At 37.0% G+C, this 26375-nt stretch overlaps 5 protein-coding genes across 13 annotated transcripts; 2 read left to right on the top strand and 3 right to left on the bottom strand.

The window, feature by feature from the left end:
* Positions 1-436: 436 nt before the first annotated feature.
* Positions 437-3122, top strand: DELTA-VPE (delta vacuolar processing enzyme). The gene is made up of 9 exons (XM_088823254.1): positions 437-845; positions 1030-1194; positions 1292-1448; positions 1545-1630; positions 1701-1906; positions 1984-2032; positions 2125-2331; positions 2468-2674; positions 2786-3122. Exons 1-9 carry the CDS (start codon positions 564-566, stop codon positions 2918-2920), a joined length of 1494 nt encoding a protein of 497 aa, XP_088679380.1. The 5' UTR covers positions 437-563; the 3' UTR covers positions 2921-3122.
* Positions 3123-3206: 84 nt separating this feature from the next.
* LOC105975710 (ribosomal protein-like protein) lies at positions 3207-4022 on the bottom strand. The gene has a single exon (XM_013000923.2). It carries the CDS (start codon positions 3892-3894, stop codon positions 3427-3429), a length of 468 nt encoding a protein of 155 aa, XP_012856377.1. The 5' UTR covers positions 3895-4022; the 3' UTR covers positions 3207-3426.
* LOC105975706 (Tetratricopeptide repeat (TPR)-like superfamily protein) lies at positions 3981-7762 on the top strand. The gene is made up of 14 exons (XM_013000920.2): positions 3981-4293; positions 4366-4412; positions 4499-4598; positions 4850-4955; positions 5058-5128; positions 5537-5603; positions 5817-5879; positions 6163-6234; positions 6311-6412; positions 6495-6569; positions 6747-6848; positions 6926-7042; positions 7131-7187; positions 7296-7762. The coding sequence occupies exons 1-14, from the start codon at positions 4076-4078 to the stop codon at positions 7350-7352; spliced, it is 1254 nt and encodes a 417-aa protein (XP_012856374.2). The 5' UTR covers positions 3981-4075; the 3' UTR covers positions 7353-7762.
* An 893-nt stretch (positions 7763-8655) lies between these two features.
* Positions 8656-9541, bottom strand: LOC105975708 (uncharacterized). Its single transcript, XM_013000922.2, has one exon. It carries the CDS (start codon positions 9425-9427, stop codon positions 8825-8827), a length of 603 nt encoding a protein of 200 aa, XP_012856376.2. The 5' UTR covers positions 9428-9541; the 3' UTR covers positions 8656-8824.
* A 1181-nt stretch (positions 9542-10722) lies between these two features.
* On the bottom strand, positions 10723-25221 carry LOC105975715 (P-loop containing nucleoside triphosphate hydrolases superfamily protein). Of its 9 annotated transcripts, none has more exons than XR_016033530.1 (22): positions 24944-25221; positions 24254-24638; positions 22875-22991; positions 22674-22756; positions 21330-21476; positions 21096-21244; positions 20886-21016; positions 20649-20771; positions 20474-20547; positions 19813-20403; positions 19573-19684; positions 19322-19459; positions 18670-18999; positions 17591-17843; positions 16163-17499; positions 15203-15602; positions 14158-15071; positions 13971-14036; positions 13767-13892; positions 12837-13081; positions 11262-12756; positions 10723-11071 (listed from the first exon to the last, which is right to left on the bottom strand). XR_016033530.1 is itself a non-coding variant. In XM_088823248.1 (22 exons), the coding sequence occupies exons 1-21, from the start codon at positions 25078-25080 to the stop codon at positions 11544-11546; spliced, it is 7071 nt and encodes a 2356-aa protein (XP_088679374.1). In that variant the 5' UTR covers positions 25081-25221; the 3' UTR covers positions 11263-11439. The 9 variants fall into 9 exon arrangements, 4 of the variants coding, with proteins under 4 accessions (XP_012856382.2, XP_088679376.1, XP_088679375.1 ...); XR_016033532.1 differs by having other exon boundaries at positions 11262-12745; XR_016033531.1 differs by having other exon boundaries at positions 21989-22756; positions 24944-25184.
* Positions 25222-26375: the final 1154 nt, after the last annotated feature.

The following is a 26375-nucleotide window of genomic DNA, read 5'->3' as shown; positions in this document are numbered from 1 at the left end:
ACAATCCATCAACTCTGTTTCCATTTAAAAATAAATCTACTTTTCAATATTCACATAAATAAAAAATAAACGTTCTTTTTCCCTGTCATAAACGAAAATACGTACGATACCTGGTGCATCATCTAAAAGACTCTTAATTCTTTTGATTACAGCCTTTTGATCGTGTCCTAAATTTATTACGGAATGATTTCTCAACTTCTTTTGCAAATACCCTTTTTCTTTATTTGCAGGATTTTTCGATCAAATTATCAACTTCATACATCTACACTTTATACTGGGTAAATAAAATAGAGATAGATGCTTTGATCACTTTATCATTAATGGCTTGCCTATCCCGATATTAATGCTCTTTCTTTATTTTCCTGATCATCAGACTAAAAAAGAAAGAAACAAACAAAGAAAGAAATACCTTACGATCAATAGAGCTGGGAGACGTACAGTGAATACCTACTAGTACATTTTAGGTAACAAAGTTTGCAATACGTAAATGTAATCAGGTTCCTGTAATAAGACAGCTAGCTTAATTAATTGATTCATATACATATATATGATCTCACTGTAGCATGCATTATAAAGGCGCCATTAGGCAACACCATTTTCCTCACCGAATATATCTTAAGAATTTGAAAATGATGATTCTGTGGGCACTTATCGTACTCATGAACAACAATGCTTGTATCTATGGTCGGCAGTTGGAGCACAATAATCCAGCTGTACCAGTAATGTCAGCAGCATCAAGGTTCCTGCTTGAGAGCGCACCTGCAAAAACTCCTCTTCTTGAGGAGGGTACCAGATGGGCTCTGTTGGTGGCTGGTTCCAGGGGTTATGTAAACTATAGGCATCAGGTACTAATAATATGCATGCATACCATATATACATGTATACATTTTTTTATATTTGTAATTATAATTTAGTACTGCTAGCTAGCTCCATCGATCATCTAAATTGTGTTACTAGTAAGTAGTAGCTACAATGAATGAATGAATGAATGAATGAATGAATGATTATGATGGGGTTTGTTATTAACAGGCTGATGTATGCCATGCGTTCCAAATACTGAAGAAAGGTGGACTGAGAGATGAAAACATGATAGTATTCATGTATGATGATATTGCATTTAACGAAAACAATCCCAGGCCTGGTGTTATTATTAACAGTCCAGGTGGTCATGATGTCTATGGAGGAGTCCCCAAGGTCAACATCATCATCATCATCAGTTGATTATATATATATTAGCAGCTATTTTGTTACATAAATTAAAATAAAAGTTGATGTATGTATGATGATTCAGGATTACACTGGAATTAATGCGACAGTCGAAAACCTATATGCTGTTATACTTGGGAATAAAAGTGGTGTTACCGGAGGCAGTGGAAAGGTTCTTGGTAGTGGTCCCAACGACCATGTTTTCATATTTTATACTGACCATGGATCTCCTGGAATAATCGGTTAGTCGTTACGTAGTGATACAGAAACTAGCTAATTAATGTTTTTCTTGTGGTTATTAATATTTATTCATCATGTTGCATATAACACCGTACCAGAGATGCCTTGTGATGAAGTCGTTTATGCTGATGATCTCATCAATGTCCTCAAGAGAAAGCATCAAGCCAATGCATATAAAAGCATGGTCTGTCTGTCTTCTATAATTTCTCATATTTTTCTCATATTCTACGGTTAGCTTATTCTCATTAATGTAGGTATTTTATCTGGAAGCCTGTGAATCTGGTAGTATGTTCGAAGGTCTTCTTCCCAAGAGTCTAAATATTTATGCAATCACAGCATCAAACTCAACAGAGCCCAGTATGGCGACTTACTGCCCCGACTACAACCATACTTCTACGACATCATATGGATATGATGTTTGTCTAGGGGATGCCTTTAGTGTTTCTTGGATGGAGGACAGGTATACTACCTATAACAAAAAACCACGATTTACTACTCTTCTTGTGTTGTTTCCTTGACTAGTTGTAATTCTTGCAGTGAAAAACACGATTTACGGTCTGAGACTCTGGGGCATCAATTTCAAGTGGTAATTTAATAGAGATGACATGAAACTCATTTTAACATCCCCACTTAATACATACGGATAACAATAAATGACGTATACTCTGATTGGGACAGGTTAAGAGCAGGACAGCAGTAGAAACCCCTGATGGCGGTTCCCATGTTATGCAGTACGGCAATACGTTACTTAGTAAGGAAATCTTATACACATATATGGGTACAACTATAATACCAAATGATACTTACACTTGGGAGGGTGCTGCTCCTCCAACCCTTAAATCCGTAAGCCAATGGGAAGCAGACCTCCTCCATTATAAGCACAAGGTAATTAGGTTGATGTATAGTATATCCACTATGATTGAAGTGCGTGACGTGGTTGATTGTAACTAATTGTTAATTAAACTCCGATCCTCTTGTATCATCATCATCATCATCATCTCCCTTTTTTCTTATTCACTAGCTCTTCAAAGCCCCAAAAGATTCTACTGTGAGGCTTCAAGCGCAGAAACAGTTACTTGAGGAGATCAATAGCAGGATGCTTGTAGACAACAGAGTAAATCAAATTACCACATTTCTTTTGGGCACTCAACGTGACATTTCAATGTTGCACACTGCTCGACCAAAAGGAATGCCCCTTGTCGATGACTGGACCTGCCTTAAGACAATGGTAACTTGAATAAAATCCATATACGTTTGTAATAGATTGGTTACGGAACACTAGCTAGTAGCAATAGATGCATTTCAGTAACCAAAATTTTTATTCTTTGCTCACTCACAGGTAAAAGTATATGAGGAGAATTGTGGATCTTTGTCGAGGTATGGAATGAAACATATGCGAACATTTGCTAACATGTGTAATGCAAGGATTACAGTAAAGGAGATGAATGCAGCAGCAGCAAGAATCTGCAAATGAATTTCTGCCTTTTTACAAAGAAGCAGCTTTCTGTTACCAACTCAAGATCCTTTAGTATAAGTTTTATTATACTCTGTTGTTGTTTACCAAGGCCAGCAATAAATTCGATGTATCAAAATGAGTCATACAGATGACAAGATGAGCTTTGATTGTGTTGTTAGAAAATTTACCAACAAAAAATGGAACTATTATTAAGCTAAATCCAATTTAACCCCATCAGCTGTTATATAACAAAAATCTACCACTGACTTGGCAAACATAATAACGTCTACAAGGCAAACAAAAATACCATAACTTGACACAAATTTGAATTATCAGTTGATAATCAGACAAGGAACAAAAAAATTAAATAAAGATTAGTACATGCTAAGATAGTTTGTAAGAAAAAAGGCAAGCCTTTCAGTCTTATAATGCCATTCTTATGATAAATGATGATGAAGAAAATAGATACAGGCAGCTAAAAAAAAAAAAAAAAAAGAAAAAAAAGAAGAGTAGTGAGAGAGAGACTAAGAAGAGTTGGAGGAGGAGGAGGTGGATTGGCGAACGGAATTCCAGAGTTGGAGAGCAGCAGTAAAGATGCCGGAAGAAGCGACACCGAGAGCGAGAGCCTGAGGGTAACTGGGCTTAGAATCAATCTTCATTTCAAGCTGGAGGAGACGAGCGTGTATTGCGTCCAGCTTGGCAGATGTCACCACCTCAGGGGAGTTGTTGGCGGTGCTGCGGTTGCGGCTGCGGTCGGAGGTCATCATCTTGAAAACAGCACCCTGCAATTCCTGTATCACTTTGAGTGATGCCTCTTGTGTATCCATCCCCTGTTTCTCGTAGTGTGCTACCAGCTCCTGAGGGCTCGCCAGCCTTCTTGTACCACTCTTCTTCCTCTTACTGTTATTCATACTCCCAATCCCAATCCCATTCACATTCCCATTCCCATTCCCATTCCCATTCCCATTCCCACCCGAGGGTAATTGCTCCATGATGCCTCTTCTTCCTCTCCCTTTCTTCTTTTCTCTCTTTCTTTCTATAAAACCCTAATGAGTAATGCTACTACTGCTTCTGTTTTGGGGTTTTAGAGCGTCGAGATAAGGTAAGTAGCTAGTAGACAACAAAATAAAGAAAACAAAAGTCGCTTCGCGTCTTTTATTAGTTACCCCGTAAATGCGATATTTAGTGTTTATTGGTGATAAGACTCCTCCTGCCTCCTCCTCCTCTCCAATGGCTGCTGCTCTGCTTCATCCTCGTCTCTCTCTTCACAAACCTTCTTCTTCTTCTTCTTCTTCTTCTTCTTGTATTAAATGTCCCAAGTGGGGTTTTGGTAATTATATCCAATGTTCGGGTCGCGGTTTTGGCCCCAAATCAAGAAATGATGACAACAAGTAACCAACTCTTCATTTATGATAACTACTATCCGCCCGGGGGCATCTCCTAACTTGTTTGCTTTCTTACAGGAAAACTAAATCCTCACCTAAGCAGCAATCTTCAACCTTACCTTCTCGTAACTTCATTCCCTTGTTATTTTTTATTCTTTCCCTTGTTATTTTAAGTCATACTAATAGAGCCTTTTCTCTTATATCTTGGCAGAGGCGCCTGGCTTAAGTTCTCCAACTGGTGGTGGTGGCAAAATGATATACACTTCTCCAGATGACCTTGACTTTGAACAACGTCTCCAAGCTGTTAGAAAGTTAGCATTTTTTTCTCTTTTCTTTGCTTTTGGTGCCATCATTCTTGCTTCTACATCTGTATATGTATATCCATTGTTTAAATTTTGTTGACTACTATTCCACTTTGATATCCATTATCCACTTTTTCCTGTCCTCATTTTCTCACATCACCACAATATATCTACATTATTAATATTTCGGTTTTGTAACCTTGCTCTAAGCAATCTCATTTTGTAGTTATGTTGACTTTAAACTTGTACGGACTGTGAAGGTCGGCTCTTGAGCAGAAAAAGACGGAAGAGAAGAAAGAGTACTTGGCTATTGATTATGATGCTCCGAGTGAGACAAACAGTAGCACAGTAGGATTGGGGACTAAGGTATATCATTAAGTTAGCTGATGCAATTGTTTACTTCTTTCTTAGAATTTTCTGAGTTTTCCTGTGATTGCTGATTCCATATTTTAGAATGGAATATGGTAGATCGGAGTTGGAGTTGCTGTTGTTGTATTTGGGCTTGTATTTGCTCTTGGAGACTTTTTCCCTTCTGGAAGGTATATCTTTTAAACTACGTTCGCCAAATTCTCTACCTACATCTCTCTCTCTGATACACAAGCTCCTGATTTTGGTTAATTAATATGAATTCGTTTTCATTTCCTATTCCTCACAGATGTCGTTTTTCGTGCACTTCCCACTAATTATGTGATATAAAAGGCAAAGAACAAGTCTTTAAATTCATTAATATACTTCGAGGTGTTGGTTTATGTTAGTGATCTACTTCAGAATAGGGGTTGTCATTTGTCAAACCACACCAAACAGAGGAAGCTAAAGTCTAAAATTGATCAGAATATGTCAAACCCAAGTTGCATGCATGCATGCATTTGATGTTGATATCCTGATGTGAAAATCTACTATTTGCAGTCTACTTAAGAATAAGAGTAATATGATGTTTGAAATTACAGTATCAGCCCTACAGAAGACGTTGCCGCAGTTAATAAACTTTCAGAGAAGGATAGAGCAAACCTAGAGGTGAGAATAATAACCTTGATTTTAAGCAATTTTTATATAGCAGATCCTTACTCAGATGTTTGGTTATTTACTGCTTATTACTTTCTTTACCTCTATTCTCTGGCGTAAAATTCCAGTAGTCCTCAACACTTTATTGGTAACCATCCACTTTGAAAGTTTAATACATATATTTGAAAATTTTGCATGGCTATCACCACTCTTGTGCTTTTGCAGAAGAGGCTGAAGCAGTTTGAAGAAACACTTGTCATCTCACCTGAAGATTCAACTGCTCTTGAAGTGAGTGGTAGTTTGTTGATGAGATAACATCGTTTATGTTATTACTATGAGTTTGTCATGTCTATTACATTATTTAATTAAAATCTGATATTTTACTTACTTGATTCTGAATGAATGTTGAATGTTGATTCTGAATGAATGATGATAATTATTATTTCCCGTAACAGCTATTTAATGTTTCTAGAAATTGAACTGCAGCAGAAAGAATTTGAGCAACTTTATGGTTTGATTTATCAACTAGAGCCATCCTTTTAAATTGATTCAAGTTTTTTTTTTTCAATAGGGAGCTGCAGTGACCTTGGCAGAAATGGGAGAATATAAAAGATCTGCAACATTGCTCGAAAAACTGACTGAGGTTTGTCATTTGCTGTAATATAGTCTTGTAATGAACCCAACACATTGTAGATTATCTCAACTCAATTGATCTGCAGAAGAAGCCAAGTGATCCTGATGCTTTTCGTTTGCTTGGTGAAGTAAAATATGAGCTCAAAGATTTTGATGCAAGTGTTCTTGCATATAAAACTGCTGAAAGGGTTAGTATGGATAATTTTCTTGAATGTTACTAATATGAATAGATCCTCGGCTGAATATTGATTGTGCTTTGACTTCATGCAGGTATCAGAGAGTGTTGATTTTGAAATCCTTCGAGGTCTTACAAATTCTTTGCTGGCTGCCAATAAACCTGATCAGGTTGCGAATATTAAACATTTGTAACTCAATCCTCAAGTCACTTAAATGAACTTGTATTATAATTTATATTCCTCCCTACTTGTTGTTTACCAGTAGTAACTTGTATTATCTACGAATATTAATTTAATGTTTCATGCAGAATTATGCTGTTAACTATCTTAGCTTCTTCATGTGTAGGCTGTTGAAGTGCTCCTGGCATCTCGGGAACGCTTGAGTAAAGAGAAATCTAGTGTTAACATTGAAGCGAGTAGTACACGATCTGATGTGGATCCCATTCAAGTGAGTTTTTATCGAACTTATTCTGGACAAGAAGCAGTAATAATTTAAAAAATGGCATGAAATTGATAAATATACAGGTTGAGCTGCTTCTTGGAAAAGCGTATTCAGATTGGGGCCACATAAGTGATGCAGTATCTGTTTATGATGGACTTATCTCCAACCACCCTGATGATTTCAGGGGTTACTTAGCCAAGGTTTCTTTTATTTTACTTTTTATTCCTCCTCCTCCTCGTAATGTTTGATCGTTCCATTAAACAGCTGAAGAATCATTTCTTAATGCAGGGAATCATCTTGAAAGAGAATGGGAGTGTAGGTGATGCAGAGAGAATGTTTATACAGGTGGGTGAGACACCATTAATTAATTAATTAATTAATTCTTGTTGGGAAATATGTTTTGTTCTTATTATTACAAATTCCTTAAACTGAAATTGTGATGGATATGGACAGGCACGTTTCTTTGCACCTGAGAAAGCAAAGGCATTTGTCGACAGATATTCCAGATGAATCAAACAATTGTTACTTCTTGGCTATATGCAATATGTATTTGCCAAGATCAACAGCTACCGAGACTGTACACAATGATGATGATGATGATGATGATGATGATGATGATGATGATGATGATGATGATGATGATGAACTACGTTTGTTCTCTCGTTGTATTGCTGTTTACATTAAATAGACCATTTTACAAGAGAGATAATATATAAAATAATTGGATGGTGTAGAGAAATTGGTAAATGAAAGAAAGACTATTGTTAGTAAGTAAAAGAAATAGAGGGGGGTTGGCTTTGATAAACCGTAATGCAGGGGAGCCCAGAATTTGGGCGTCAGATACGGAAAACAGCCAAGTTTTGTTATTATGAAGATTTGTGTTTTACATGAAATATGAATTCAAGAACAAGAATGAAGAAGATGGTGTGTCATGTGGTTAATAATGCTGTTCCCGCAAAACAGCTGATTTCAAAATCAAGATCAAAATCCATGGACGAAAACTCGTTACTAATCACCCCTGATCAGCCACTCTCCCATGACCAACTAATCAATAACAATCATAATCGTCATATTCCTAAAGGATTTGTTGCAGTGTATGTTGGGCCCCACCACCGTAGATTCCTTGTTCCAACCAGATACCTTTCGGTCCCGGATTTCAAGGCCGTGATGGACAGTGCAGCGGAAGAATTTGGATACGAGCAACAAGGCCGTTTGGAATTCCCTAATTGTGAAGAGGAAGACTTTCAAGAATTGTTAGCACACTGCTGCAGATATACCTCCATTCCCAAGTCCAAGTCTTATTCCTACATACATATGATTATACCACTACAGATCCACCAATAATAGTATATGTGTTTTATTAATTATGCATATATCTTTCTTTAAATACACCTCAATACTCTCTAGATCTCTCCCCCTTTTTGTACGCAGTGGTTATTATGATCCGGTACATACATAATTACATATGATTTTCCATGCATCATCTGGTGTATATGGTTTAATTCCATCCTTTCTTTCATATATAGAACGTGTATATATCTGCAGCTCCTTGACCGTAAATCATCATGTTTGATGTTGGGCTATTAATTGAAATAAAAGATTGTGTTGAACATGTTGATATATATGAGCAAATAAGCAAAATTATGATAAAGTTGGGAATGAGTTTATTAGCAGCCTAAGTAGTAGTGTGTACAAGTTGTCTGCAAATTTACATATTATTATTATCATCAGTTGTTATCATAACATGGCAAAAACTTCAAATGTCAACCAATCCATATGCAATAATACCTATATCTCTGTGTATCTTTGGTTGTTGCAGTGGAAACCACTAGAGACAACAGTTTACTGATAAAAAATCTTACATTCAAATCATGACTAGAGAGAATACAATGACATTAAAATTCCCACAAAATCCTTGCAATTGAGCAAAAAGAAGCATGCATATATGTATGTAACGTAAATATGAATAATAGAGGATGTTGTTATCTGCACATCATCAGAGATGGGGTGAGCTGATCAGCAGCAGCAGCATCTTCTGGTGAGTAGTTACCGATGAAATCAAGATCGTGATTGTATCCAAACTCAGCATCATAAGCTTGAACATCAACATTATCATGCTGCAACAACAATGAAGATGATGTTGGTGATGCCGATGAAGGTCTCTTGTCTTCCACCATCATCATCTTGATTATCTTGTCGAACAATTCCACCTCACATGGAAACTTAAGCACACCTTCTTGCTGGAAACCGAATTCTTCTTCAGCTTCTCTCAATAGAATCCCAAACATTTGGTGACTCAGATACTCTGTTGGAATCACATACCTCTTCATTTCTTTCCCTACGCAAACCGCAATGTACCCTTTTGGGACTGCATTTCCTACTGCCCCCGATGTTGTGCTTTCAGAGAAAGACAGTGTTTTCTTCAGGAATTTAATGCTCCGGCCGGTGGTGGTGGTGGTGGTGGTGGCGGTGGCGGCGGCGGCTCTGTTGTTGCTGGCGAGCTTCTTCCACTTCTTGAGGATCTGTTGAAGCCTCACTATGTCTCTTATCTTGTTAGAAGAAGACTTTCTTGATGATGAATCCATATATGTATATAAATATGATACACAGATAATATCTGGAATTAAATGAAAGATAGAAAGGGAGAGAGGTACGGTTGTGCACGAAATGGGCAAATGCCAAATGATGCTGCATATATATATATATATATATATATATATATATATATATATAGGTAGGTAAGCAAAAAGAAGCAAGTGGAGGAGATTCCTTTTTTCTGAGTCAAACAATAAAATATGGTGGGAAATTAATTATGATGAATTACTAAATTAATTAGCAGCTCAATAGTCAATAAGACCTGCATGCAGATGCAGATGCAGATGCAGGAGGCAGTCTGCCTCAAAATCACAAAGAATTAAATTACTATAAGTATTCAAAAAATCATACACCTGCCATTAATTGATTACTTGTAAAAGCAAAGAGTATTTATTCCCTCTCCAAGTAGATTAAGAGTAATACTATAATTAAATGTACAGCAACTCATCCATATGCAGCACGCAGCACATCCATCAGCACCATACTAGTCCGTATATGTATTATATATACTAATACCGTAGTAATACGTACGTACAGCAATCATCGTAAGTAACCCCACTAGCGTGTCGTGTGTATTAAAATTAAACAGATTAATTAATTATTGTTCACAAGTAGTAACTTGTTTCTGCATTTGTTTATTGGGAATTGAAGATCGTGGAAGATGGAAGCACACAAGAAATGCATGTGATTTCCCAATTTTCATTACATAATAAACAAATACAACTAGCCCTTGTGCTCCTCCCTCCTACCTCTTTAATCATTTTCTTGGCCAATAATTATTATATTATATTGTTTAATAATATGTACTTGTTCTTCTTAGTTTATAAATCTTCAGCTTCCATGTGATTTTAGTCCCACCGCCCGTAGCATACGGTACTTGAACAACCATAAACCATTTGATTAATTTAATAATAATAATAATCCCCACTACTAAGTACTAATTACTGCAGGTTTTTTTTTCTTCAAGCCTGTAATTAGTGTAATTATTTAGTAATTGAGGTAACCGACTTGCAGTGAGAGATGATGGGCGGTGTGGTGTGTCAGCATCCTTTGTTGGAACGAGCAATACTTAATTGAACTGAGCCATATTATTCTGCAACAAATAGTCTGACCACTTCCCTCATTACTCCATTAACTACTAAACCTTCTTTCCTCTTACATGTATGTATTCTTCTATGCTTGTATCTCTCAATAATACATGATCATTTCATCACGATAAATAACAGATTAAGCACCTACATATATTCACCAAGCCTAACTGACTAACAAGTTCAAACATGGTTGGTTACCTAAGGATCAAATCCAATACAAAATAACTCAATACATGCTTGTTATTTGTATCATCAATGTTAGCACCAAAATTGTTTCTAGAATCAACGAGACCACTACCTACCACGCAAATTACAAGTAACATTATATACATGTACAAGGTGATAAGTCCGTGGTTGGTACCATTAAAACCCACTTCATATGTATGAAACCAAGACCTATTACACAGTAATATATCATCTGATACAGTTGGGGTTACCTTTCATCAGGTAACAAACAGCTTCTTCAATGATTTAATGTTTCTTTAAAAACTTCTTGGACATTGAAGAATACTTCATCTTATCAATCTCATCATACACTCTGAACTGCGAGGATGCAGATTGCAGAGTTAAAATCAACTACGACAATAAAAGTAAAACCACATCCATGCAGAGGATCTTTTTAGAGATTTATTGGATGTGAATTTCCTATCCAATCTTTCAGATTTTCAATCCCGGTACTCAAACAATACTTTGCAGTGGCATAATACTCTTAAGGTATGTTGTAAGAAAATACCTGTTTCCGCAAAAGACGTCTTTCCATACAACAGTGAAACTCAAGCTGTGAGCTCCAGCATGAATAAAAACATGCCAAGGAGAGGCCGAGATTGTAGTCCTCAGAACTTGAATTCAAGCTAAAACAGGAGCTCACTTGCTAACATCCAGAAGGTGAGATCAAATTACTAGCAAATTCACTGCATATCAACCAAAAGGAATGCCCATTTTTCCAGGGATTCAACTCTTCAAAGATGTAATTAACCAACAGAGTTTCACAAGCATCCCCTAGGAAAAGGATTACTTAGCCATTTTTTCGTTTCTGAGGTCTGACGGGATGAACACTGGTATTTGTTGTTGGAAGAGTCCTCTTCACAGATGATTTCGGCAAAGATGCTGACTTCTTTGAAGATATAAGAGCTGAAGAAAGAAGAGCATCAACGGCTTCACGTTGCTGTTTCCTTTCCATATTTGAATCTTTAAGCATTTTAACTTGATTGGATGCTTCTTTTTCAGCGTCTACCTTGAAGCTACACTCAGAAGACGACGCGCCCATTTTCACCTCCTGTAGCTTGCCGTGCTTATTAGTTTTTGAACGCATTTTATCAGCTACAGGACTTGGGTGTTCCTGAATTCTACTCTTCGACTTTCCAGTATTAGGTGCATGTCTCCTTACATTGTCTTTATCCTTTCCCTTCCGAACATCAGCTTCCACCACATTAATTTCCTTGTCATTATTCTTGTGGGCCCAACTTTTATTATTTTTCTCTTGATTTTCTTCAAATTTTGACATTGTACCCTTGAAAACTTTGTTATCGCTATTTGAACTTACACCAGATGCAACCTCTTGCAGAGCTGAAAATTCTGTTCCTTCTCTGGCTCTTTTAGTGACATCTTTCGCAGCACTCTTAGCTGAAGGAGAAGCACCTTCACCACTGCAGACACTTTCTAGTATAGTACCAGTGCATTTTCTCTTCCTTTGAGAACTATGCTTCACAGTCTTCTTCTGTGTATTCACATATCCACTTGCAGCTTTGACCCTATCAACTTCTTCATACTGAATACTAGAGGAACTTCTTGAACTTGGTCTGTTTTCCAAACCGACCTTATATATTGAACTGTATGGCTTTCTTCCTGATACAATCAAATTCCTTTCTTTTGCATCTACTACAAGAGCCTCCCAGCTCTGGTTGGTCTGTAATGTTCTTGCATTACCAAAAATCCACAGAGAGAGCTTGGCCCTAGTCAAAGCAACATTCATCCGTCTCACATCCGCAACAAAACCAAGATTGTTAGAACTAGCCCTGGGTGTATCAGCACAGGATCCTGATGCTCTAACGGTTGAAAGTAGCAAGATATCAACTTCTCGACCTTGAAACCCATCAATTGTATTAAATTCCATTTCCGCAGCGATAGAAGATCCAAATGCACTAGAGAACCGCGAACGCAACAGTGACAGCTGTCGCTTATAAGGAGTGATGATGCCAATTCTCCCGCCAAAAAATTCTGATGGATAACTGTCACAATACAACTGCATCTAATCATACAAAATTACAAATCATTGAAAAAAAAATCACAGAGATCATGGACTAAGTACCTTTTCTTAAAATATCGTAACAGTTCAACTGCAGCATCAGCCTCGGACTCATTGTACAGGGACATTGAGGCTGCAGTCTTGCCACGAAGCTCCTGCCCATCAATAATATCAAAAAATACATATGGCCCAAGGCACAAAGTCTCATGGAAGGAAGCAGCTTTGTCTGACATCTGATATCCATTCAGCAACTTGCCCTCGTAGAAATGCAAAGACGGAAAACGACATATATCTGGGTGCATCCTATACTGGTAAGTTCATAAACATATTAATTACATTGTTTTCATACTAAGACACAAGACAGATTTTCTAGCAGTAACAGGACGAAATAGAAATGACATGACAAGACGGTAAAACTAAATAACAAGTTTTAATACTTTATCCAAAATGAATTTTAATTAAAAATTTCATGATTTCATCTCAAATTTTGAAGTGTGCAAATGCAGATTGCATATGGCAGGCTTTGTATGAAATGTATATATCTTCAATCCAGATGTTCCTGAAATAGAGGTTAAATCATAAGCAATCAAATGCCCTTAAGAATTTTTTTTTTCCTTCGACGTGAGATGTATAGGTGTAGGTTGCAATAAAAAAATCATCTGATGTTAATACCGATGCATAAAGTAAATACTGCAACAGCCATCAAAACAAGAACAAAAACATGCTGAATTACAAATCTACTAGATGACATGAACTTGTCAGAAAAGAGAACATACGACAGTAAAACATACGATTGAAGATATTGAGTGTTTGACATGTTAAACTCATTTTTAAGAAGTCAGGTTTATCTGTTGGATAAAAAAAAAATCAAAACACTTCTGTAGAACGGAAATAGGTCTGTTCATATCCTTAGATTGATTATTCCTTTAAAGTTACAAGGTGGGATATATGTGAGGAATTTAAGCGTCAAGAGACTCTGGATATTCAAACTACCTGCTGGGTGAGCATGATTACAGGATGACCTGCTCTCTGCAATCTTTCAAACATGCTGCATTGAAACAAGTATTTGCTAGCAACATTAGAGAGAACTGTGGCAGGGAGCTGCTTCGGATCACCAACCTTGCATAAAAATCCAATGTTAATGACGCCTAGCATTATTGGAAACAAGCTGAAACAAATACTTGATCAACTGCTTACCATGATACATTTGGTTCCCTTCGATTTTAGGAGCTGAAGTGGAATCAAAGTGGCAGGTTCCAGGGCCTTGAGTAATAAGCAAAAATAAAAACACATTTTCAAGAGGAAGAAAAAGAAAGAATTCGTAACAGTTGAAAATGAAAATCAATAAGGAGAGCAAGGATACAAGAAGGGGAGAAGGAAGTACTTGAGCCGCTTCATCAATCACAACAGCATCAAACAGAGTATTCTCAGATGCATTAATGAATTTATGGCCTGCTGTAGATTCCGAGCACACCCCATATAGATCTCCTCCACAGCCACTTAACGTAGTGACAACAATTTCAGCCTCCTTCAAGATAGCCATTCGGAATTTATGTCTTAGGGCTCTGATTTCGTCACTAGCTTTCCTCTCTCTTGCTTGAGCATTGGCAAGATCTGTATATGTCGATTTCTTCATTTCATATAATTTCCTTAGCATTTCTTTTAGTTCAGCATCAGACAGTATCTTAGCATCTCCTGCATCTCCTTCCACTACATTTCTGGAGTCACAATTTCCACCCTGCAGGTTAGCTCGCTCAGCTTCATAGTATCTTATGCGGTCCACTAACTTCTCTAGATTAGTACGTAGAGTGGTTAAAGAGTCTGTACAGGTGCCATTCTTTTTTTCATCACGTGCATTCTTTTTTTCCTCCTCTAGACGAATTTCAACAAGTGTATCAATGAAGAACGGTAGAGAATTAGGATGTACTGTCTTTGCATTACCAACTCTCACAAGATATGGCTTGTAACTCTGTCCATCACTGCCGTAAAGACCCTCACTTGATATTCTTACAACTAACTCATCAACTGCGGCATTGGATTGAGCACAGATGAGAATCCGCCCTCCACTGCAGCTTCCTGCAGATTTGTTGTTACTTTTGACATCCTCGTTCAGTTGTCTAGCCAATGCTGCATCCTGCCAGGCTCTTGAAATTGCAGCAGACTGACTGATCCTTTGGTTAGTTCTAGAGCTACTGCTGCACCCTGATCCAACATTTCTTAATCTTTTTGGATCTTTCATTTGAGATAAAGCAAGCAGACCACTAACAATAGCCACAATTGTTCGGGTCTTTCCAGTTCCTGGACAAAAGATGCAATCACACAGGTTATAAATGCAAGTAAATATGTCAGGAACTAGAGATCACAAATAAAAGAAAACTGCAAAAGGAAGGCAAATAAACAGAAAAAGGAAAGAAAAAGAAAAAAAAGACCTGGAGGTCCCTGTATAAGAGTCAAGTCAAAATCCTTCTTCAAATCAACCGAACCAATAGCAAGACTAATAGCCTGCAGCTGACTGTCATTATATGATGACTTCAAAATCTGCTGTAGAGGTTGAGATAGTTTACTAAGATTTTCAGTTTTCGATTTGTATTGACCACAAGGATGATTGACAGGGTTCAAGATGATTGGCAGCACAGGGATTTCCCTTATTGATGACAGTGCCTGGAATTCTCGAAGTTGAGGGGTAATGCTCATTATACGACTAACATACCATTTGCTTCGCTCAGTGAGATGCTTTCTAGCTTGACTAAGACGAGAACATCCTTGAAGATACAGTCTGATGGCTAAGATATTCAACCTTCTTTTAGAGTCTTTCTCACGTCTCTCAACCTATAGATAGACGCAAAGCATCAGTAAAATACACTAAACATTGGAACAATTCAATTTGGGCAAATTGGTCGATTTTCAAGTACTAAATCACAAATTACAAACTAAACAATCCCAATTTTTAATAAAATAAAAGGATGGAGAGTGGTAAAGTACCGATTCGATCGTCCATAAAACAAAAGATGTGTCGACAGTTAACATGAAAGGGAAGAAAAAAAAATAGCAGCTTCTTACGAATAAATATGAAACGATATAAACCTCTAAACAAGTAACATTTATCGATTTCATAACAAAGAGGACAACTGACTTTAATGAAAAACATAATTTCATTAACTCCTAGAGATGAACATTGGAGCAAAAGAAGGTTTTCATATAGCTGACCCAATACGGCTTTACTGAGTTGAATTGGTTTAAGTAACTTCTGTAACTAAATTTGCCCTCCGGATCTTAGGGAAACATGTTAACAAATGAAGTTAGTAAATTGACAACCACTCCGGTCATAGAAGTCAACGAACTCCAAAACCAATGTTATTCACATCTAGCAATATTAGAAAATGGAATACCTTTCCAACCGTGTGAACATCACTGAGAGAGTCCCGCATAGGTTGTCTGGTAAGTAATATGAGATCATTTTCCGATAGGCTTTTTGATCCATTCGACTCATTTTCATCATGGACAAAACGAACAACATGGAAATCATCAATTCTCTCAACTGACAACACAGATAAACTCCCAGAACACATTTCTTCAGCAGACGCCATCTCCTGATAGGAACTCTGCAGCTGCGCTTTGAATTCTTCCAGTACCAAGGGCCGGAATATGTCAACATAATCATCAGGTGATTGGAAACAAACAGGGACTTCCTTTAATTTCCCAACACTTTGAAAGTCTTTATCAGTTCCAGAAGCTAATCCAACAGCCACAAAGAAATCCAACTCTAGAATAGGTCTGTACCAGTCATCCAGCCTAGGGGACTGAAATCTTTTCACTCCACCACCCAACCTCATAGATCCATGTCTGTTCCCCTGGGGTAGGGAGAGCTGGATGACTTGCCGCTTAGGGCCAGAAGTGATTGGCTTTGTAATTAGCAGCTGCTGCCGTTTTGGTGGTTTGAAAGATGAAAAATTCCAAGCATCATCATCAATATCAGATACTATCTCTTTTACCACTCCATCGCTAATTTTTAAAGGTTTATTCACAATCTGTTGATCATTGATTGCAGAAGTGGTAGTTTTATCGGAAAATGACTTGCTACTTTTAGATGCAAACGAATCGAATTGTTTGGAACTGACAGCTTGACAAGATTTATTTGTCAAATTCGAATTCTCTTTTGAAAGGAAAGAATTGGTTACACCATATTTTGTTTCAGTTACCATTCTCTTACTTTTTGATGGTTCTGCTTGAACATGGGATTGAGATCCACTATTATCTGAGCTCATTTTTTCAATAACATGATCGGTAGAATACCCAAGCTGAGGGCAATCTTCAGGCGCGACCTCCAGAGTATCACTGGGGCTAAAATATTTTTCCTTCAAGTCAGCTTTTATCTCTCCTCGAGCAGCACTTGTACTAGTATGATTATCAACATACTCACTTTCACTTGACAAGCTACTAGAGAGGCCCGTATGGGCAGAAACCTCTGGTTCTTTCTCGTCATCAGAAAGAACTATGACATGGCCTCTACCCAAATCGATCGATGTTTCAGACTCTATAACATTCAACTTTGCTTTATCAAGTAGCAAAGTTTCATTTTTTGCCGAAGAGTTTTTCATATTCAACAAATCTCCAGAAGCAGAACATTTGGACTGAATATAAATTGCATTCAATGCAGAACCTTCATCTGTTAATGACACAGAAAGTCGTGCTACTTGCTTGCTCAGTTCATCCACTGAAACTTTTTCTGCATCCCAAACAAACATGAAACATTTTGATTTTCAAGCATGAGTGTGGATAATGAGATTTTAAAAAACATGGGTAAATTAAAAGCTCACCACATAAAATAAGTTTCTCGATATCAGTAATTGTTGAAGCAGATTTACCACTGCAGGATGCTTTAATTTGACCAAGCAAATAAGAAAATGTTTGTTTCCAATATCTAACCACAACAGCAAGCGATGACTTCCCCCAATCAGCCAAATCATGAAGCCACTTTAGGTTATCAAAAGGTACTAACACTATGCCAGTATTCTGGGGAAGCCTTTCAAAAACAATAGGCATGAGTTCAAGCAAACGGATACATGTCATCTGAAAGAATGAAAAAAAAAGAGGCATTAAAAGAATCCTATTATAGAAGTGACAAAAATAAATACAGAGAAACCTGGCCAGGGAAATAGAATTAACAAAAATCCACAAACGAGTTAACTGAATTAACTCCAGTGAAAGCTAGCTATTGACAAACTACATATTCCAACTAACACTCAAAATCAAAATTAATAAGCTATGAAAAAGTTTCATTTTTGATCATCGATGTCGTTGTCACAGCTGATACATGAAGTTACATGAATATAAGTTCTCAAAGATACTTATTAATAGCTAGGGATTTGATAGATGTAATTAGTCCTAGATTATGGCTAATTATCAGCCATATCAATTACATATATTTTCCTTTCGTGTATTCTTTAGTTAGTATAAAAACCCTCTAGTTTGAGGTATTGTAACACACACGAAATACAGAACATATTCTTCTTCTTCTCTCCTTATTCCACAGGTACGAAAGAATCTAAGAAATCAATAATCCTAAGAAATCAATAATCATGCATAAATAAGCTGAAGACATCAACGGAAACGCACAATAGAACAAGAAGAACAACATAGAAGAAACGAATGAGTTTATTGCAATGGGTAACCGTGTTATACCGAATTGTTAAGAACTACCTACGTTATTTTATTGGCAAAAACACCCTATGATTTAACTTTTTTGGCAATTAGTAACCTGTTTAGGGGTTTTTTGCCAATAAAATAACATGGGGTAGTTTTTTAACAATTCGATATAACACAGGGGTACTAATTGCAATAAACCCTAGAAAGAATCGATATAGATGTTTCATGAGAATGTTAGTGCAATGAAGACCTGAGATACTGTGTAATCTGTGAATGTTTTGCATCCATCTAAGCATTTCAGAATTGAAGGCCATGCAACCTGTGATAGTAAGCAGCTAAACTGCTTCCACAATGTGGGGCTAACAATTGATGAATGTCGATCGCCATCATTGGGTGAAGAATCAAATACAGGTTGCTTAAGAAAACCACCTTGCAAAGAAACTTTTAATACATCAGCAACATCTGACGGATTTTGGGGTGTGTTCTGAGCAGATGCATTCCCTTCTTTGAGCAATTTGCACAGGATGAAGAAGAGATGATGTAAAGTCTGAAAGTTCAATAGAACAGAATCCAACTGAACCTGAAAAGGTTGGACAAAATATCAGTAATGCAAAATCTTTTAGCTCCTAACAAGTTTATTGCATTAAGGAGAGAAGATGGCAAACAAGAGGAATTTCAATGTAAGTCAATCAAACATGTCTAAATAACTATCGAAACTAAGAGAAATGTGAAACATCATTTTAAATAATGAAGTAATACTACCAAATACCCATGCGGCCTGTGACAGATATGAAAATATATGTAGATAAATTCAAGTGGTTTTACAGTCATAACTCAAATACACTGCATGCCAAGTTATTCTTGACGCTAGAAAAGCTAGCAATACCACATTAGCATCTTACCAACTTCAGAGCATGTCTCAACCCCAGAAGAACTGCTGCCAAGGAAGATGGCGCTGAGCAAAGAAATTGCAGACCGCAAGTAAGGCCACGCACGTTTGAAACTTGTTCAAGAATAAGCCTACCCACTTGTCTGGTATTCTACAACAACCAGATAAATGTGGGACTCAAGACAAAATCAATGAAGAAAAATAAAGCAGACAATTTTCGTTTTCAGAACTCAGAGCAAAACTATCATAATGAATAAAAATTACATCATTAGGATCGACAAGCAAAAGAATCAAACTATTGCTCATCATAGGTTCCCAAATCCACTGCTTCCGTAGCTCTGATTGCTCCATTCTAATAGTGTAATGAGAATTGAACCTGCACCATTAGTTCAGATTGCGCAATTCCTTAGATTATGTTGTCTAGAGTGCAAAGTATCACCTATTCCCAATTAGGCCGTTCATATTACATGAGATGCCATAAAACATATAATATAATGCACTAACCTCTTGAATGTCCTAACTAAAGGCAGGCACATAGTTGAAGTCCTAATAGAGTTTCGTGACTCTGTTCCATCCCCACCATCATCAGAACCAGAGGGAACCTTCCACCCAAAGAGATAAGAAATTTCTGAAGCACAGGTTGCCAACCAATTCCTAGCAGAAAGAGTCATTTCTGTGCTATTCTGAGGTTCTATCAGTGAAAACCGAGATAATGCCCAAAAAACAGCCTTCGAAAATGATAAGGGAAGAACCAAAGGGTCCATTTCCACCAAAACATCAAACCATAACATAGGTACACACATCCAGCTCCCATCTACTTGAGAGATAATTTTATGCTGCAGAGTGAACTCTTTCCAACAAGTAATATCTTCCTCTTTAATATTGAGAGTAGACAGAATCTCTTCTTCTTCCTCCCCATCACCATAATTAGTTGGCCTGATGGGTTTATCACTTGGATGCAACTGACCGTTCAAAGTTATAGAAATCAATGCAGAAGCGTCAGACACTATAATAGTTTGAATAAGATCAATTGCAGGTTGCCGGAGAGAACTGTGCAGGGATGAATCCTTCAGAGAAGACACAAGAGAAGGACCCCTACAAAATTGATAATGAGAAACAGAATAGAATCATTAAAAGGTAAAAGACATGTTTCTTAGATGCCTACCACATGTGTGCACATTCAGAAGGTGGGCAAGGTGGATCCATCCTATAACCTCGCAGAATAATGAGGAGAGCAACCTGCATAAACAAGTGAAAAGGAAAAATTAGAGAGATAGATATTGCAGGTAACCAAATATTACATTCTTTAGCTAAGATGTCATGGAAGATCGAAGTGCGACCTGACAAGCCTTTTTCCTCATCAGTATGCTAAAATTACTGCTCACAGGCACTTGATGAAGGAGAAAGTATAGAAAATGCCTTCTTTGTTTTTCATGTTCTCCATCTTGCAGAGCTTCAAGAGACTGGAAGGATAATATAAATATTATAGCAATGAGGCATATAAAAAAATCCCTGTTTCCAAAAAATTGACAGAGTCTATAAAAGACTTTAACAAACAAGTGGCATCAGAAACATACCTGCAGAAAAGGCTGGAAAAGATCAAAAATTTCTTTATGGCTTTTCTCGTTTCGAGTGTGGAAACACTGACCAAGCAGTGTGTTTCTCATAACACTTGGAGATAATGTAGCCCTCAACCATAGTTTACATCCTGTGCAACAAAAACATCAAGAAATGTGGTGCCAAAAGTTTATACACATAAAATTACCAAAAATAGCAAAAAAAATTACCAAGCTTCTCAAATAGTAGTCTCAAACAGTTAACTGCATGAGAGAACTCAAGTGAATCATCGCTGATATGGTTCAGCACAATACTAAGGAAAATGGGATACCGATCTAAAATCCCTTCTTCAAAAGCTGGAGGCTCTAAAAACCCAACCCTTCAAGCACAAAATGGAAAAAAGTTATTAACCATCTAACAAGTATAGGCTGCACATATTGAGAAATAAACCAGCTGGTTCCTACAATGCTTTCATTCCAAGCCATACAGTCACACGATCCAGGTGTAGCCTAGGCCTTGATGTCTCGACAACTGACTGGGTGCCTTCGGCTTCCAATATGTAAATGCTTTTCTTGAGTAAATGCTGCAATGGATCCAAGTCTGCTGATCTCCTGCATGTAACCGAAAAAGAAAAAGAAGAGAAGGATAAATATTTTCATGGGCTTTTGGTCGGATGTCATACTTTGTTCATTCAGCAAGACCAATGACACAATTTCCAAAGGTTTTTGACTGGATATCATGCATTCTTCATTTGGTAAGATCTAATGTACATGCATTCGCCATATAAGACTTTAGGCAATAGTGACATGGTACTTATAAATAACCAGTTCAACTATTTTTTCAAGATTGTGTATATTCTCTCAGCCCAAAAATTGTTTAGCGACAACATTAGATATAATTTCAAAATTGTATGGAATGAACAAATAAGAAGAGAAATATAGAGAATTAAAAAAACGAACGGAAAGGTAAAATGACCGTATAAACCAATATAAGGGATGAAATAGTTTTATTTTGTAATAGGGGGCAAAGTCAAGACAGGCCATTTTCAGATCCTTTTAAGATCTTTCACGTGCACATGCCAAGAACTCATAGTGAGGCCAAAAACTCTCCAACATCCCAATACCTCTGGTGGAGTAAGCAGTTGAACATTTCCTTGAGATAGGTTGGTGATGCTGCATTATGTGGTTGTTGAACTCTGGTGGAGTTGGCAGCATCATCAACCTATCTCAAGGAAAATGTGGTCGTAACATGGGAAAACTATTTAATTTGTACCAGCAAAAGAGATCTGATGATTGTAAATGATTTTGATTCAAGTTCAATAAATGGGTTCCCAATCAACAGAGCGGAAGGCAATCAAGATCCAGCAAAAATATCATTCCTCAAGTTGCATAAAACCTTATCACAAAATAAGATGTGATACAATACGAAATGTAGATTATATCTCATAACCAGAGAGAGGCAATCAGAGGAAACAATATATAAAATCATCATCTCACCATACTTACCAATTGGAATATGAATAGATGCAAGTTGGACATAGGCTAAATATTCCAAAATCATCATCTCATCAACTTGAAAGAATACTTTTGTTTATTTTCAGGTAATCACGGCAAAAAACATCACAATAAGTAATTAGCTAACAGCAACTTGACAAAACATATAGCCTCAGGGAGTACCTCCATTAAAAAGCTCATAACCTAATAACGACAACATGGGTGCATACTAAAACAAACTTTTAAGACTAAATTGCAAAATATTGCAATTAAAATCAAGCTATGGTAAACTGCCAACACAAGGAAAAACTGTACCTCAATTTACCCATATGTCCAGCCAAACGATGACCTATAGATCGTACTCTTCTGCTTTTCAAAAAAAGCAATGCATAGACTCCCTGACAAACAAGAAAAACAGGTAGGGGACGCTTCAATAGGATTGCCATAGAAAAACCTGTGGTCTATATCAAAGATACAACATCTAAAAGATAAAGGAGGGCCTTAATAAAGTCATACCGGATATTGTTGATGTCCCTCTAATGTCAGTTCATGAGAATTATCAATTGCTTCAATAAAATGTTGAAACTCTGTCGCCAAGGATTGGTCATCCAACAAGATGGGAAACATCAAAACCTTTTGTTGAAAAAAAAATGACGAAAACTTATAAAATGAGATCATTAAGAAATTTTGTCCTAATAATGGAAGAATGTCAAATGTAATAAACACTGAATTGAGCACGAGGTGTCTATCCAGTACTTCCCATGCATGAAGCTTAAACTCTAGGGATAAAATGGAATTGGAATGTTCAAAAAGAAGAGCAATTCATTGCATGGAATTTTGCTATAATGATAAAGACAGGAAAACATAATTTTATTTTATTTTTGTCTCATGCTCAGATTCCATTACAATAATAAAAATATTAAAAAAAAACAATACTAGAGGAAGAGGTGAGGCTGAAAAGCAGAGAAAACAATCCATAGCAAATTCAATAAACGAAACCTGATATTAAAGCTGACAACGCAACTTAGTCAGAATAGGTCCCGTAACAAATTCTATAAATGAAATCTATGAATGCTAACAGCGTAACGTACTTAGAATGGGTCCCGTAACAAATTTTATAAATGAAATCTATGAATGCTAACAGCATAACTTAGTCAGAATAGGTTCCATTGGGTCAGTTGTTTACATGTTTGAATCCACATAACTTCAGATATCTGGACTAAATTTAACAAAAGCAAGTGATGGAGCCCTTTGCGCAAAATACTCACATCAACTAGATGCTATCAAATTGAGTGCTCCTACAAGTTTGTGCATACTGTCTAGGCGATCATGCATATCAAGTAACTGAACCTCATTTTTTCTTTCTTTCTTAAAGTAGTCTAGAAGAGTTTCATATATTTTTCATCCTACAGTACAAGATCACTTTTCAGTAAAGTTACGAACAGTTTTCGAGGCACAAGTTTTTTACGAGCTTGATCAAAATTTTATTGGCTTATCTCACATATGATTTGTAACTTTACTTCACCAATGTTGGTTCTTGTCTTTTTGAGTCGTTGATTATCAACCTACACACGACTTCTCCTTTTGTCCAAGTATTTGTTTCAGGCACTCTTGGGAGAACTCAACTTACATTTAACTCCCCTAGTTTTTCTCCTATACTGCCAAGTGCCAACAGATATCTACTCCAAACTTGCAGCATGCATACTTTATTTAATCATTTTTTTCTCAATAACTAACTCTACACCAATCTTCATGTTGAACTGTCGTAGTAAAATGAAACACTATACAGAATTGATGATGAGTCAGTTAAACCAAAAGTCCAGTGACTCCACATTCTAAAACTACAAAATGATGTAAAATTAGAGGCAAAACCAAGATAGATTGAGGATATGTACCTCAAACATAACACTAACAACTTCTCCATAATCATGTGTTGCATCATACTGCCCTCGTCCTATTCTAGCATTTAGATCCTTGAGGTGTAGAGTTATCCGTTCTTCATCAAGCATATGCAGCACATCAAGTAGAGGACTGATACAGCTGAGCTCATATTCCGTATTGTACATCTCTTGGGCTTGATGGTGCTGATGAACGCATAGAGTGCAACTTCTCATCTCTTGAGAGATCCTCTTCCATAAAATCTTGAGAGGAGAATCGTGGCATTGGTCCTTGAAATAATTGTAGAATGTCTCCAGAAGAGGCCCCATCAGATCCCAATAACCACACCAGACGTGGCTTTCTTTTGGCAAATATGTCAAGAAGTTGAATGCATCTGAAAACCTGGTAAGGAGTATTATTGAGCCATATTTAGAACAAACATGAAGAATAAAATGCAACAAAGCCAATTTAGTAGCATTTGAAATTCAAGCAGATGATAGTTTTGAAAAACAAAGTTTCATACTCCAAATTTAACATCGAAGACAGGATAGATTGGGATACAATGTCCTTGATGTTACTTGTTTTCTGAACTCCTAAATTAACTCTTGAAAGTGCAATATGTCGCATTGAATTAAAATGAAAAATATATAAAAGAAAAAAAGAGAGAGAGGGGAAGAAGATTGGCGAGAGAAGAAAAGAGGGGGAACCATTGTTCTTTGAGCTGTCGGAAACGACGGCGTTTAACGGGGTGAATGGAAGAAATGGCATCATCGTCATCGTCTTCTTGTTCAATGAGACCCCATCGCTCCAATAGGTCTTTCCTGGTGACGTCCTTGTTCGCCATAATCAATCGACTGAAGAATTAGGGTTTAGGGAGATATTAGCGCCAACTGGAAAGAATCGGAGCAAAGAATTGTTGGCGCGGGGAAAGAATAATTATTTTATGCCATTTCTGAATTTTATTTATTTTCAGATTATAAAAAGCAAAAATAGAATTATGCCATTGCCAGCTATTTATATCTGTGTGGGCTCATAAAAGCAAGCAAGGAAGCCCATTGGAGTACTATTTATTTATTACCATCCCCAAAACAATTGGATTTTATTTTTGGTTGGGCTCATAAAAGCCCGAGTATCAATTAAGACTAGGTAATGGGTCGGTTCAACCCACATTATCAAGTGCTCGCGTAAATTCACACGAGCTCAAGAACAATTTTTTTTTTTTTTTTTTAATTAGCTCGTGTGATTTCACACGAGCAGATGAGGTTTGCTCGTGTGAAATCACACGAGCAGAACGTCTCTGTTCGTGTGAAATCACACGAGCACCACTTTTTTTTTTTTTTTTTTTTTTTTTTTTTTTTTTTTTTTTTTTTTTTTTTATAGTTTTATTCTTTAGTTTTATAATTTGCTAATTACATTAATATAAAAACAGGAAGTATACATAGATGTGGATGAAGATATTGAAACATTCGAGCTACATGATTTCAGTGAATTTTTCACAATTTCGACTGCATTTGATAGTAAAGATGCACTAGTCGAGTGGGCGATGAATATGGCCATCAGTCATGGACATGAGATTAGGCGACAGTCTTACCACGAGGGCCGACAATATTTGACTTGCAAAAGAGCCTATAAGAGTCGAGGAAAAAATGCAGAGGTCGAAACAAGCCGGAAGTCCGGTTCAATAAAGTGTAAATGCCCTTTTGCGCTATGGGGTAAAGAGGGTCGTGATGGATTATGGCGCCTTACCATCAAAAATGGCAAGCACAATCATATTCCTCATAAATATCCACAAGGACTACGTTCGCTAAGTCGCCTGACTGAAGAGCAACGAGAAGTGACAAAGATACTGAAAAAGAGCCATGTGAAGTCGAAGGAAATTTTGCATCATCTGAGGCAGATGAATCCGGATACGGCTGCGTCCTTGAGAGAAGTGTACAATGAATCACAGAAAATTAGACGAGAGGAAATGAAAGGAAAAACAGTTATACAACATCTGTGGCACGAACTAAGTGAGAGTGGATACAGCAAATGGCATCGAACAAATCCAGCTGGTGATACAGTGCAAGACGTTATGTTTGCGCACCCTGATTCAATAAAGCTTTTGCAGTTATTTCCATACGTCATCCTGATGGATTGCAC

The sequence above is a fragment of the Erythranthe guttata genome, chromosome 9 (genome assembly GCF_056151865.1).
Source record: "Erythranthe guttata isolate IM_541 chromosome 9, IM_541, whole genome shotgun sequence".
NCBI classification, from domain to species: Eukaryota; Viridiplantae; Streptophyta; class Magnoliopsida; order Lamiales; family Phrymaceae; genus Erythranthe; species Erythranthe guttata.
The sequence above is the reverse complement of the archived record's forward strand: the minus strand, read 5'-3'. Positions and strand labels throughout refer to the sequence as shown.